This window comes from Ammospiza nelsoni, chromosome 1 (genome assembly GCF_027579445.1).
Source record: "Ammospiza nelsoni isolate bAmmNel1 chromosome 1, bAmmNel1.pri, whole genome shotgun sequence".
NCBI classification, from domain to species: Eukaryota; Metazoa; Chordata; class Aves; order Passeriformes; family Passerellidae; genus Ammospiza; species Ammospiza nelsoni.
The window spans coordinates 24,456,326-24,471,746 of NC_080633.1; the positions used below are offsets into that span (position 1 = coordinate 24,456,326).

The 15,421-nt window shown below is 36.1% G+C and overlaps 1 protein-coding gene across 1 annotated transcript in view; it reads left to right on the plus strand.

The window, feature by feature from the left end:
- Positions 1 to 15,421, plus strand: part of VPS50 (VPS50 subunit of EARP/GARPII complex) — an 81,770-nt gene that overhangs the window by 32,294 nt on the left and 34,055 nt on the right. The window contains exons 13-18 of the mRNA XM_059469364.1: positions 778 to 913; positions 5,307 to 5,404; positions 6,094 to 6,188; positions 6,826 to 6,924; positions 10,196 to 10,286; positions 11,828 to 12,004. Coding sequence (XP_059325347.1) covers positions 778 to 913; positions 5,307 to 5,404; positions 6,094 to 6,188; positions 6,826 to 6,924; positions 10,196 to 10,286; positions 11,828 to 12,004 — 696 coding nt within the window. The remainder of the gene's footprint in view (positions 1 to 777; positions 914 to 5,306; positions 5,405 to 6,093; positions 6,189 to 6,825; positions 6,925 to 10,195; positions 10,287 to 11,827; positions 12,005 to 15,421) is intronic.

The following is a 15,421-nucleotide window of genomic DNA, read 5'->3' on the forward strand; positions in this document are numbered from 1 at the left end:
AGGGTCACTGATTCTTTGTTGAGTCTCTTTTCTTAGCAATATGCCATGCTTTTACATGTTTTCTCTTTTTGAATATTTCTGGAGCAGGGCAAAGTTTTGCTGCTTCAGTCTCAAGTTTTGATTTTCTTTATTCTAGTATAAGCTCAAAGAAATTCAGTTGTTTCCGTAGTTTAAATTGAATTATCTTGGTATTTAGTAAGTAATCCTTTCTTCCTGCCCACCTGAAAGTCAGTATGTCTTCAAGTATAGTGATTTGCAAAAGAACTTTAGATTTTAGATACTAAAAGCTCTGAAATACAGGAAGAATAACATGAGTTAATAGAGAAAATTGCTGAATCAGCAAGTTGCTTTTTTTTAACTACTACTTTAGAGCTCATCCAACCCAGTGGGGTATTTGCCAGGAAGGCTTCTCTGTAGCACTGCAGTACAGAAGTCTGTGTCCCTGAACTGCCACACAGGGTGGTTGCATCCCTGTGGTAGTGAGATGGCCTTACTTCTGCTTTTGTGTCACTGTGAAGTAAATGTAAAAGTAGTTAACATACAGGCCAATTGAGGAAATTTAAAAGAAGATGGTAACAAAAACACTTTGTACTGTTGGACAGCATTTGATTAGTTGACCAAAATCAGGAATCTGTCACTTCTTAAAATACATTGAAAATGAAACTGTTGTGTGTCAGCTCTGCTATATAAATTTGAAGAGTTTCTTATGGTTTGTGTTGCTGCAGCAAAAAATAAACACCATTTTGAAGTTTCCCAATGCTGTTTGTTGTTCTGTAGCACATCACATCAGACAGCTACATTCCATGCCTTGCTGATCTCTGCAAAGCCCTCTGGGAAGTCATGCTCAGTTACTACCGAACAATGCAGTGGCATGAGGACCATGACCAAGATGAGGCAGCAGTTGTGTCTTCTGGTAAGAAACCTCTGGGAACAAAACTTCTGATATTTGGAAATAACTTAAGCTCAAGTTATTAATTTATGTGTTGGTATCTTTGTGGTCTTGCCCCAGTGCCTTCAGCATTTTTGTTAATAGTGTGCAGTAAGGACTAAAGCACTCACTGGATTTTTTTACTCTCCAGTATAAGATTAATTTTTTAATGAATGTTTGTATGTGCCAGTCTTGCAGATATAAATAATTTTATTTTAAACAGTGCTTAGGGAAATGTGTTGAATCTTTTGTGTTGAATCTTAAAAAAAAGATCATAGTTACATTTTCTTCTCTTGTGTCCATCTTGCTGTGATTTTTGCAGATGTAAAATCATACAGGTACCATAAAGAACTTACTTAATGGAAAAATGGTCACAGTAAACTCCTAATTCAGCCACATTGCCACTTACAAAACTAGCTCCCCTTAGAGTCATTACATGTGACGTCCTGAGGAAAGAAAACAATCTGCACTCTAAAGCCTTCTACAGGAGCCATTAAGCCTAATAAAGTTATCTATACAGTCAGATGCATAATTTTAGACACACTGCTTTTAAATGCATGCCAGAGTGTTTTGGTATGTTTACTACTAGCCTTCTGTCACTCAGTTTTTAATTTTCTGGAGTTACGGCTTAGCTGTAATGTACAACTGAAATGTAGTGATCTGCTGAATCACTTTTTCAAATACTTCAGCAGTGATAAAGCACACAGAAGGGAATTTTAGAAGTACAGTTTAATTTCAGAGGGACTGTAAATATCTACTGGTTGTTGTTTTTCTAAAACTCATTGCTTATTCTACAGTAATTATTGAAACTGTACTGGGAATTCTCATTTCATACTTATTGATTTGATGGCTGTGATATGTGGTAAAGTCAAAGAGTAAAATTCCTGTAGAATGGGCATGTGTGTCAGAGGGAACCAGGGAGCCACTTCAGGAGATTATGCTGAAGTTGTTCTTCATATAAGCCCCACAGACTGGAGCAGTAGATGTACCACTATATATGGCTTTTGTAGTTTTGGGAACTCATGGCTGTCCCAGTATTGTCCCAGTTAATCTCAGCACTCTTAGAAAGTGCCTTAAATGTGTCAAGGGACTATTGATCTTAAGGCACAAGTACAACTGTAGAAGTGAGAAGCTGGACTTGAAAGACATTATAAATAAAGCTCTTAGTATTTTAGTAGTAAAACTTATACAAAAGAATTCCTTGGAAAGACAGAATTAAGTATATGTAGAACTTGTTTAATCAAACTGAACATAAAATTAGTGAACTAAAATTATCAACATAATGTGAAATGAATGCTGTATTTATCTATATCTGTGTGATATTTAATGAGTTACTACTTAGTCTATGATTTTGTTGTTTGTATGCTAAACAGCAAATTGCTGTAATATGAGGTTTCATCCCTCAAAATAAACTACTTACTGGAAAATTTTCCATTACACTGTTTGTTGTGGTCAGAGCATTGTTTATGTTTTTAGTAAAGAATCAAACAGAAAATTTTAAAGGGACCTATGCAGATAATTTTTGTTTTCCCTGCTCAAAGCAAAGTGATCTTTGAAGTCACACCTGTTTGTGTGAGGGCTTGCCTGGTTTCATAGCATGCAATTTACTGTGGTGTTGATGTAATTTACAGGTATTAGTGAGATAATGATTTAACAGAAGACCTGAAAGTGAGTGGTAAAATGATCACTATAGCATTTAAACTTCTGATTTCACATGTGTAATCCTAGGAGTAAAAGTTGGTAACAGCTCTAGTATCTGTAAAAGATTCAAAGAAAAGCGAGAAGAAAATTATATAGGATGTAAATTCAGTTTGAACCATTTTAATTTTTAAAATGTTTCCTTTATAGTACTATGTAAATTCTGGGCAAGACCTGCTTAGTATTCAAAGAGTGAAGCTAGAAGACAGAGATTTGATTGAGTCCTTTTTTTTGCTTTCCTCTATCATGCAGGGATTAAACAAAAACCTTTTGTTATTACTGAAAGCTGCCTTTTTGAATTTTGAGAAATACTGAAAAACATGAAGAATCACTATATTTAAATCAGACATCTAGAATAATGACTCCTGGATGGTTTTGATCCTTCTTTTTATGTGTAGTTATGAATATATGTGTTCTCTGCCTGTTTCAAATTCCTCAATGCAAAATGTGTAAATGCTTGTGCAGTCCTTGATTTTCAAGGAAATTATCCTAAATTAATGTGTTTGCATGTGTGAAATTAGCTGCAGTGCAGTTCATTAAAGGACTGGAAACAAGACCTCTTAGCATGACTGCCCATAAACCAAGATCATTGGGAGACTGACAGAGAGAGAATATTCCATTGATTATTTTAGTGAACAATAACATTTATATTGCAGTGTCTGTCCAACCATTCCTTCAAGAATGGCAGTTTGGGAGTACAGGGACTATGGTCTTAATCTAGAGACCAACAGGTAAAAGACACTGCCTTGTTGAGCATTGTCTTCAGTCTGCAGAAGTTCAAAAGAGAGGAGGTTGCAGAGACACACAAAAAGTGTGCTCTGGCTAAGATTGCCGGTTTTGTTTCCTTGATAGTCTGGGAAAGGTTAAATCCACGTAGAGGTTTTCTGTTCCTAGAAATTAGTCTTAGATTCTTTCTGTTTGTGTTTCATTTAATCTTCCATGGAAGATCAGGAAAATGAATTTGTCAGAATTCTTACTTTCAGAAGATGAGCATATTTAGGTACAGTTAGTAAATTATGATTTATGTAGGCAGTGGGTAATATTTGTTTTATTATTTTTCTTTCCTAAGAAACATTTTTTGCATGCCCTGTAACAGTAAATATAGTATAGAATTAAGTTTAGGTCTTGTTAGCACATAAAACAGCCTCTTATCATCTCATTTTGAGTTATTAGGGTAGATTCTCAGTTAACCTGCAAAACCAGTCTCACTGTCTTAACAAAAGAGGAAGTTGAACACAGATTTGCAACCTTGAAAAATGAATATCCCTAATATAAACCCATATTCCAGAGCGTATTTATTGTGTTTTTAATTTTGACGAGGAATTATTCAATTCACAGTACTGGAACTTTTACATTCTGGCTGGTTATTGTGCTGGTTCTGTGTTCTTGAGTTCCAGCCTTGTGGGAACACTAGCTCAACTAGCTTGCCAGTAGTTGTTGGTAGTATTTGTATGTCCACTCCTGTAATCCCTAGCTTACAAATAAAGCTTTCTCAGTGTTTGATGAAGTTCATAATTTAATAATGTGCCCTGCCACACCTTATGGCTCCATCTGAAAGAAATCAAGCAAGACCAGCATCCATCTCAGTATTCATAATCTGTTTTTTGAATTTAAATGGAGGTACAGATGTAGAAGATCTAATATTTTTGTTGCTCCTGTAAAACTTATATAAATATTTTTTATAATAGGCAATAGTTCTTGTTCTGAGAAACATACTCTGGAAAGGTTCAAATCAGAAACCAGATAGTTGATCAGGAGAAGGATAGTGTACATGATGCTGTTCTACTTAGAAGAGCCTGGCCTAGGACTGGGAGAATGAGGCACTGCTGAGTGCTATTTATAACTGGTGATTGTTACAGAAGAGAACTGCTCACTTGACAGTGAGCACTGGATGATCTGAAGGAGATACAATCAAAACAAGGCCAGACTGCTGTGCTCTATTGTTGTTTTGGTTTAATTGAATTGTCAGTGTCTGATACAAGTCATAACAATTCCTATTAGAGGATGTTTTTTCTTTCATTCTCTTAAATATGTGGTAGTCCAGACAATGCTGCAGGGTCTGTTCTTCATACCTGAAAAGGCTGATAAAAATCTTGTATCCAGCCTCCCATGCCTTACTGGCCTCTTTAGTAAGGTGCTCACAATATTTACATGATATTCATCCAGACTGCAAGGTCTGGATTCAGGGCAAGGCATGACAAGGAAAGAACACTTACATTGTTGATAAAAATTTCACGGTGCTGACAAATGGAGGACATATGTTCATTGTTTATGTTTCTGGGCTCTTCTTCAGTAGACAACAAAATTAGACATGAAAAATTGCTCTTTTCTCTAAGGAAGGTGAAGCTAAGCCAGGAGTTTGTCTGGAAAAAGCTGTGAAGCCTAGTAATGAAGCACTGCAAGGGTCAGTTAGGATGAGCTCTCACTGTGATCCTTGCAGTACATTACTACCTAAGGAACACTACTGGGACAGATGTTTGGTGTGCAGGTGAGGAAACTCTCCTGGTCTGCATTTACATATAATGCTTATATGTGCATTTTTCATTTCTGTTCAAAAGTTAGAGCAAAATAGTTCTGGAGTTAGCATAATCAATAATATGGCAATAGCTAAGGAAATGTAATTCTGTGTAGGATAACTTTCAAAGCTTTTGGAAATACTTAAAATGCCTTTAACCTGAAGTTTCAGATGGCAACAATGTGATTGGAGCTGAAGAGAACAGTTTTGACCGCAACTATGTAAAAAAGAAATTGGAGCATGGGCTTTCACGAATATGGCAGGTATGGGTTTTGAATTTTGTTTCCCTCTAAGTATTTATTCCCCCCCCCCCCTTCCACCTCTCCAGTATTAATTATGGTTATATTTATACTAATGTTCTTAAAGAAATGTCTCCAGATTTTTTACAGGGACTTTTTGAAAGTGACCACAGAAATATAATTTCTATGACTCAGTGATTGCAATGCTTCCAAACTCAGTCAGATACCAAAACATAGTAATAGGACTTTTTGTCTGATCTCATTTATTTCACCTTGTGTGCTGCCACACAATCTCTTTTCTTCTCATGTGCTTTTCTCTGTATACTGCTTTATATTTCTGGTTTAGCCATAGCTCTGGAGAACCTGAAGCCTTGTGAACCTGACTGGTTTCATGGTATTCCTGGTGTGATTGCTGGATCAGTTTGGTGTGCAGTGTCACCCAAAATGTATAATGTAAAAGCTGAGTTCTGTTTTTTCATTGACAATAAAGCATCTAGGATTGACTCTATCTGTTTAACAAAGTGCTAAAGAAACTGATTATAATATTGTTTTAGAGAAATTACCATGTTACAGAAAATGGAATTCTATTCTAAATCTCAAAAAACAAGTTTTTAAGTGCAGGCAACCAACAAGTGTTAATGAACCAGGCATCCAAGCCTTCACTTATTGTTTTCAGTGTATTAACTATTCAAAAATTTGTTTGTGTTTTGTAGGATGTTCAATTGAAAGTGAAAACATACCTTCTGGGAACAGATTTGTCTAACTTCAAATATGATGACTTCATATTTGTACTTGATGTTATCAGCAGGTATGCTGGTGTGGTTGTAAGACCTTTAAGTACGTGTCCACAAATGAGCTCTGATAAGATAGCACTGTTGATTAAGGCTGACATTCACGTTTTGATGCCAATTTCATTCAAATGTGCTGATAGCTTGAAGACCAATTCTTCTATATGTGAGATTTTTATTAGGATCTGTTTAGGAGAGGTAGCATGAACCACTTTGCTGCTTAAGTGTGATATGGTTTCAGTATTGTCTGCTTTTAAGATAAGGTATGTGCAGGTCTAGCAAATTTTTTTCTAAGAGCTTTTAAAGGGGGTCTGAGTCAAGCAGAGAAAATTATGTGATACTGCCAACCTGTACAATATTATCTCCTTCTTTTTTGGTAATAAAATGATGGATTGAGACTGTGAACTGACAGCTTGCCCTGTGTAGCAGGCTCTCAAAAATACATTTATTTTGCTTATGGCTCTTTGTCTCTATGTGTATGGCACACAGTGATAGCATTTGAAGGAAAATGAGACATGGGACTTTAGTGGAATGCGACCTTAACATCGCAATGCAATGTTGTCCCTCTGTGTTTATGAAGATACGTTTACACTCACAGTTGGAACCGTAGTATTAAGAAATCAATAGAAATGTCTAAACTTTGTTTTATTACTCTAGGCTGATGCAGGTTGGAGAAGAATTTTGTGGCAGTAAGTCTGAAGTTTTGCAAGAATCTATCAGAAAACAAAGTGTTAACTATTTCAAAACATACCACAGGTGAGGCTATTATATGTGTAGTAGATGATTCTAATGACATTTATTATTGTTGGGTAAATGCTTTCCAAAGGAATTCCGCTGCATAATTTTCCTGCACTGAGGTTGACTGTAGAGTATGTTTTCTGATGACAATAAGGCTCTGAACCCTGGAGGAGGGGAGAGGATAGAGAAGCCTTTGCTTCCATTGTGTTTGTGGAAAACTGGAGTTCTGCAGCAGGCAAGTCAGATAAAGATGAACAACTTTTTAATGTAGAATTTCAGTAGTTTTTTAGGTTGCTTCTTTTTTCCTGGTGTCCTGAGAAGGAATGCCTCTGAAGTCCATACTTTGTAGCAAAATTGTGTCTTCTTTTTCTTTGCTATTGTTTAAGAAGACTCATCATGATTATGACATCATGAGAAGACTTATGACTATGAGGTGTTTTTCAATGTGCAATTCTGTCTTGAATCAAGTAAGATATTTAGAACTGAGTCCAACCTTTTGAGTCTTCACGTGTCTTCACGGCTTGTTCGTTGACAGGGTGTAATTACATTTCAGTCATGTGTTGTCATATCACATGAGGCCAGTCATGTGTTGTCGTGGACAGGCATTCTCTGGACTCAGATATGATATATGGTTATAACAGCATTGAGACTTATCTTTCTGTTTTTGTTGTCTTGATTTTAGAAATGTTTTGATTTGGATGATGGACAACTTTTGTAATTCTAGTTGTCTAGCATTATGTTCTTTCTGTGTGTGAAAACTAGGAAGATGTGAGAAGATATACAGCCTTCCATGTTCTAGGAAATGCTTACTTTCCTAGTCTTGATCTGTTGCCCTCTTGTTTGGGAGCTGTCATACAACTAATACATCCAGAGCCATTTGAGAAGTCTTAGGCTTTCTGCCTAAAATCCATGAAGTATGAAAATTAGTGCAAGGAGGACATGAAACAGTGTCTAAATTCAGAAGATGAGAATGTGGTTTGTAATTTCTTCCAGCTTTAGTAGTTTGTTGCTAGGAATTCTTTCTCGTCATTTGGTAAAGACATCAGTTCCAGTTGTCTAAAAAACTTGAGCCTTAATCAGATCCACATTATGTCTTGTCAGAAGATGCCACTTATTTTTATTTCTTGAAATTTTTCCTAATCCTAGGCAGAATTTAATTAACTGATTTTGGTCTACCTAACCATATTTTAACACTGACTTATCACATAGTGCCTTGTTGGGTTAAGTAAATATAATTTTGACTGTTACAGTCCTGTGTTTGTTTAACAGTTTAAGTAATCATGGGCTAATTTTCTGAATTATCTTTGAGTAAAATAAAGGTTAAGGAACACTGCTGGAATATGTATAGAAATAGTAATTTTTTGTAATAACTTGTGTTTTTTAAGATAATGTAATTTTTGTGAAAATAAATATTTATTGACATGAATTAAATTATATGAAACTTTTTAATACTTTCTACGTGTTTTATGCTGCAAGGGTATTGTGAAGATTAATTGGCTGATGTTTTCATTATCAGAAGGAAAACCATAAAAACCCTGTCTCACAGCTATATCCCCTAGGTTGTTTTATATAAAGCTTTAAGCATCTTACCTTTTCAGATCAAGCTAAAGTGGCTTTCACTTCTCTCGGGTATTTAATTGGAGGGGGGGAAAAAAAAGTAGGAGTGCTTTTAAGGATTCATTAGTACACGAGAGCTACACAGAACTGAAATGCTCAGAGTCCAGGAGTAATCAGTTCTTTGTGTAGTTTGACATATCTGGCCTCCTGGGGAATGTGGTGTTATGGAGAACTGCCAACATAGAGAAAATATTAAAAGGAATTGGCTGTGTGATTCAAAAAACATAGAAGAGAACATAGTACTAGAGCACACAGGAAGCCTTTTTTTTTGAGTGCAAGCTGATTGTTCTGATAAATCAGAATGGGCTTTTGGCAGAGCATCAATAAGATGATTTTTGAAATGCAATTTACTTTGCACTGATACACTTGTAAAAAGATGTGTCTGATCACTTAAGCTTTTCAGAGAATGAATGCATCAGGTCTTCACGCATTCCCCTTTCTAAATGTAAGGTAAAAATTAAGAACATTTGTTTAAGTACTCTGTCAGAGCCTTGGCTTCAGATTCTAGATGCTACAAAACCTGTTGTGTGGCTTTTGAATGTTTGCTTTTCTATGACTCTCACCTCAGTCTCCCTCACAAAGACTTTTAATCTCTAATGCTGGTTTTCACTGCATCTCTGTCTGTTGTTTCTGTTGACTTTACTGTGAGAAGATCTGCAAGCTATGGGTGCTCAATGCCCTGAAAATAGCACTTAAAGTCTATTTGTGTTTAACTTGGGAATTTAAATAAACACAGCAAACTGTTGTCACAATTCAACACATTGCTTATCTCATTGTGGCAAGCAAATCTTTATTTTAGTGGTGGTTGTAGTTCATTATTGAAGTTGTGGTATTCCTAGAATATTTTATTGCCTAATTAGAAACCCAGTGCATAATTTACCAACTGTTACTTGTTAAACAAAACAATATGCCCTATATTAAGAGGAAAAGATAGAGCAGTGTGATCCCAAAAAACATTCATTGCTGTCTTTTCCTATGTGTTCCATTTATGTGGCCAATTTTTTTTCTTTATCAAAGATGTTTTTGCTTATGACAGAGTGGAGGTTTTTCTAGTGATTAAAAACAACAGAAGAAATACAGAGATGTAATGACTTGATTACTTTTCCTTATTACTGTATTACTGATACCAAAGTAAAATTAAGCTATGAAGAAAATTAGAGACTAATAGCCATTTTAAGTTTTTTCTTGGAAAGGTTGGTATGTCTGTAGAATATGATTTCTTTCCACTTCCCTTTGCTCTCTCTCACTGGCTTCAGTGTGTTTGAAAGAAACACCTGTCTTATGTGGGCTCTCAGAAGCTGTTGTGCTGCTAGTGGAGTGTTTGTGTATATTATATTGCTTTCTACAGTTTACAGAGGAAAAAGATCCAGTATTTCTGCATAATTGTAGCTGTCCCTCTATAATTTGTAATGGTTTTGACTGAAAGAATTAGTTTATAAATTTTGGAGATAGTCTCAAAGAATATCTTTCTCTGGAGGTGTCATAAAAATACTCTGCTTTGGTAGCCACAGCTTTTGAGTGGTTTGTCAGTTGGAAGAGTTGCTTAAATACTTGTTTTAAAGTGTAACTTATTGTACAGTTCTGGAAGGAGTTTTTCACTGCAGAAGTGAAGTAATTGCTAACTTTGTGATTTACTCTTTCTGCCAATTGAAAGTATTCATTTGTGTTTCAGAACCCGTCTTGAGGAACTAAGAATGTTTTTGGAGAATGAGACCTGGGAACTTTGTCCTGTTAAATCAAGCTTTAGCATTTTGCAGCTTCACGTACGTTCTATGCATAAAATTTACAAATGTATTAATATTTAATAACTGAGAGTCACAGTGTTCTAAGAAGTAGTAAGATCCATTAACTACTGTACAAATGTTTTTAATTGCTTCTAAAAACGCCTCAGTTTTACTTTATGATATTAGAAACTTAGGAGTTAAATGGTTTTGAAACAGTAGTGTTTCTGTTTCAGGCAGGCAGTGGTTTTTATGGAAGATGCTAGAGTTGTAAGCATAATGTTAGCCTCAATGTAATGTTAATTTCCATGTATTGTTAATATGTCTGTTTTTAATTTCTAAAATATTTATCTGACAGTAAGATGCTAAAACATGAGTGCCTGCAAGTACTTACATGAGCACTCACTAGCTTGTACCAACTTGGCATCTGTTTCTGGAAACATAGGTCATACAGCCTCATTTGGACAAAAAAAATAGTCTTCTGTGGTGAAGTCCAACTGAAAGCAAGTAATCACTGTACTTACCTTCTAATCATCTGAAGTGATTTTTTTATTTTTAGCATGTGGTGGATGAAATTAACTTGTTTTGCCAAATAAAACATGGTGCCTGTGATTAAAGCTATAACTGCAGTTCAGAAATGTTTTAGCACAGCAATGTTAAGGAAGATCATTTTGCAACCTCTGTGGAGTTAACTGTAGAAGTAAGCAATAGGCCACAGGGTCACTGAAAGTATGGAGGGAAAGGGAGGGAAGACCCTCAGCAGCATCCAGCAGCAAAGGAAATAATATTTTAAATAAAGAAATGGGATTATAAATCTACATACTGCTCAAGGGGCTGCAGCAGCAGAAAATGGCAGAAAGTTACTGATTTGTGTAAGCAAACCGAAATCTAACATTTTAGTCCTTTTAGCTGCATGTGTTTTAACCTTTGAACCTTTAGTTAAATGAAAATGTACATTTTACTGTTATGAATATCAATAGCTAGAGTTTAGTAGATAAAAATGGTATGTCATCTGAGATAAGTTGTGTTTTGTTAGGGGAAAAAAAGTAAAAAAAAAAAAAATCATGCCTTTTGGATCCTGCTTGGTCCATACACTTGCAAAAGTTTGTGTACTCACCTAGTGCTCAGAAACTCTGCAGTGGGTTTGAGAAGTAAAATATCTTGACAACTTTTTAAAAATAAAATATCAGCAAGAAAATTTCAGCTTTAGTAAATTACTAGGTAACTTGTGTAAAGAAAACTGCATTTTTGGATATGGATATGGATAGAATTTAAGTCACCTTATTTCTGTGAAATAAAAAACACAGTTACTTTTCACCTAGTTTTAGACAGTAAATACTTTCAGAATACAAATATATTGCATGTTGTAGTAGAAAACTTCTAAAAGTACAAAGACAAGCAGCATAAGGTTGTCACTTTTGAGGTTAACTTGAGCCAGCATGACAAGCATGTTTAAATAAGCAGCAAACTTTGGCTAAAAGTTAATTGTCCACAAGTTTGTTGTTATCCTTTGTTTTTATGGAACTGGAGTCATAATAATATTGAAAATGCCCGATGAGAACGTGGTTTATTTCTGTTGGTAGGAATTTAAGTTCCTGGAGCAGTCGCGTTCCCCGTCGGTGTCGCCGAGCAAGCAGCCTGCCTCTGCGGCTTCATCGGCCGTGACGCTGTTCGAGCAGTACTGCGCCGGGGGAAACCCCTTCGAAATCCAGGCCGACAGCAAGGATGATGAGACAGAGGATGTGCTAGCTTCCAATGGGGTATGGAGTGTTCCAGAAAAAAAAAGCAAATAGTGCTTTCAGTAAATGATGGTATATTTTGTGAGGCAATGATGGTAAAGCGCCTTAGTACAAGAATCTGTTGCCTGCAGTACTTTGCTGTTTTGCTTTTAAAAATGCCAGAAAGTCAGGCATCGTGTTTAAAGTTCAGTTTGTTTTGCACTGAATCAGTACTTTTTTCCACTGAAGTCAAGCATTCCTGACGGTTAGCAAGACATTTTCCACCTAAATTAGTATTTTTCCAGAGGCTTAAGTTAGCCTTCTTTGTGGAGGTGGTTTTATCATTTTAGGACTTGCTTTCTGGCTTCATAGGAAGGAGTCGTTGTGGGCTGCTCCTTTTGTTGTATTTGTTCGCTCAAATATGATTTGCTGTGATTTTCTGATGTTTGTTACATCACTTTTAGTTGCAATTGAAGTGCTCAGGGCACTCTCTTTATTGTGAGTTCTTCTGTAAAACTGAACAATAACTGTGTGGAGTTTTTTTAGAAGTCTGTCAAAAATCAGTGATCAAATGTGTTTCAATGTAAAACTTGGTACCATTTTCTTAAATGCTACATTATCATGTTTTTGTTTAATCTTTTGTTATTGTTTATTCCTTTGAGGACTGATGTTTTCTTGGGCTTAACTTGTGCTGCTGAGGCTGGATAACATCTTAAGAACAAAAAAGAATAATTGCTGCTTAGTGATTTCAAACTCCTCTGATACCTTGCGGATTGCTGCTAGTGAATGAGAGCCTGCATTGTTCCCATATTTTTTGTTTAGTGACTTGTAAGCAGCATACTTGTAAGCAGCAAACTTGTAGAAATTGTAGAATTGTTTGTAGAATTGTCTTCATTTCTTGGCTATGGATAGGCTGAGGTGTTTTTATTTCTCTCTGCACATTTGTATGAGACGTGAAAACTCTGAATACAAGTTAGGACAGACCTTCTTCAGTGTTTCCATTTCTAACATTTTAGCCTTCAGAATCTATTTCTCCTTGCTCCAAGAATAATTTAGAAGACATTGTCTTACTCTGTGCTAAGCTTTTGCAAGCATTAAATCATTTGATGAAAAACTAGGTAGCAAATGCTGATAAACATATTGTAGACACTGTTTTGAGGGCTTTGCCAGCATGAAGTGTCACACTGCTGCCTTCTGTCAGTAAGACAGAATCACTGAATTGTTATTGTTCGAAGGGACCTCTGTCACAGAGACTGCAGGCTCATGAGAGAAGTAGTGGTCCTGCAGGTCTTACTGGAACTCTGAAACCTGCATGAGTTACAAAACACAAGTGTAAAACAGACAGAAATTTGTCTCTCTGAATGGAGGCACAGAGCAAGTTAATTAACTTGTGTACAGGATATCTCTCAGAGCTGGTATTAGAATGAAGTATTTTATGTCTGAGGTGGCTGTACTCTACAGATAACTGTCCTACTTTCCCTTTTGACATTTTTAGTCTCCTCTCTGCATTTCTGTCCCAGAGGCAGGGTAAGTGAGGTACTTGTTAATAGATCCTTTGGGATGGATTAGAGTGAAACAATACTGAATGATTGGTGTTTATACATACATATAAATGGCAGGTTTATTGTAGAACAATTTGGTTTTAGTGGAAATGAGGTATGTAGACATTTTATCTAGCATGTTGTTAGCTACAGTAATAGAACAATATGAAAGTATCAAGATATAACTTAATGAAATATAGAAAGAAAAAAGAAGTAAAGGGTAAGAGTAGATTGTGGAAAGATAGCACAGCTCTTGGATCTAACTGTGACTTGGTTTTTACAATTTCAGTGTCAAACTGATGGCCACAATCTTGATCTGTTGGGGCTGAGGGAAACCACCAAACATGAAAGTTCGCTGGGTTAATAGACATTCGTGTTCAGGGGAGAGCAGCCAAGGTACCTCCACTGCAGGGGTGTTTTTGGCTGCTGTAACACTGTGGATTGTGTGCAGTCCTCTGGTGGAAGGCTGCAGAAATGAGTCTGGGGGCATTTTGGGGGTCTTTGATGGTTTGTGGCCCCTTCTAAATAACTTGACTGCTGTTTGACCTGGCTAAGTTGAGCCAATTATGCGTTATCAGAAGGGGTGAATACCTTAAGGCTTATGTGATTCCTCCTCATGGGAAGGACATTGTCATGATAAAAAGCATTATCCTGTCTCACAGTATCTGTTTATTACTGACCTTTTTCCCTTATCTGTGTCAAAAAATGGCTTGTTGCTAAACACAGGCTGGTTTTTCATGGTCATCCTCTGGTGGTGGGTGTGCACCTCCTCTGTCTTATGGAGATCAGAGGTTTTGCCAGCACAGCTGGCTGTGCAAACCTGGCCTCAGCAGAGCACCTGCTGCTCTTACAAATTGCCAATTGCTTGAGCCATTAACCTTTAATGTTTCACAGCTGTCTGTTCCAAAGTGCTGACACAGAAAGAACTCCTGTTTAATATGTAGAAGGTACACCTATTTTGTTATTCTTTACATAGAAAGATAAACAACCTGCTTAAATAATGCAGGATAAAATTTTTACTAGGGTTTTGTGTTTCAGTGACCAGTTACCTGACCAGTTTAGGTGGAGGCACATTTTAGCACTGAAAATTGGAATTATTTCAGATGGAGGTTGCAAAATTTTGCTTCCAGAGAATATAGGCATGTTGCCAAATATAGAAAGAAGTAGCACGATAAGGACATAAGCATTTAATTTACTTGTCAGTTTATCTGTAGGGTGGGAAGACCTGTCAGGATTTCTTTTGAGAATTTTAGAGTCTTTAAGTGCTTAGATGTTGCAAAATGGGGCCCCTGGACCCAGTTAGCTCAGCTCTGTATCTTGAGCTTTGGTGAGATGCTTTATGTCCCTTTTCTGTAGCTTCTTAAAACGTGTCTCTTGTGATACAGTTAACTTCCAGTATTATAACACTCTTCAACTTTGATGAATCTTACAGCTTCCTGGAGGTTGATTTGAGTGGATTGCCTTAACACTTCACCTCATTACTGCTACAAGATACCTGAATTCATTTTAGCACTTCAAAACTTTACTGCAGACTGTGTATATTCAAAATAGATTTATAATGTCTCTTCAGATTGAGGTCACTGTTTAATAGTTGCATACTTTAAAATACAAATGCATTTATTTCATTTAAAAAAGCTGTTTGAGATCATTAATAGCATTAGATTGAGGGGACTTAATAAAAGTATTTTTCCATGTTAAAAAAAAATACATCTCAAAATCCTTCTTATTCTATGATGTTAACACAGTTCATTAATGTCAACTGACAGATTCTTACATCAATATGAACTGTAGTTAAAATTTGTGGTCAGTTTATCATTTTACTGTCCCTGGATTTTAATTGAATCAGCACATCATTTATTATATGTTAATGCATAATAAGTGGTGGTAATTCTCTGTGCTACTGTTCCAGTCAAGTTAG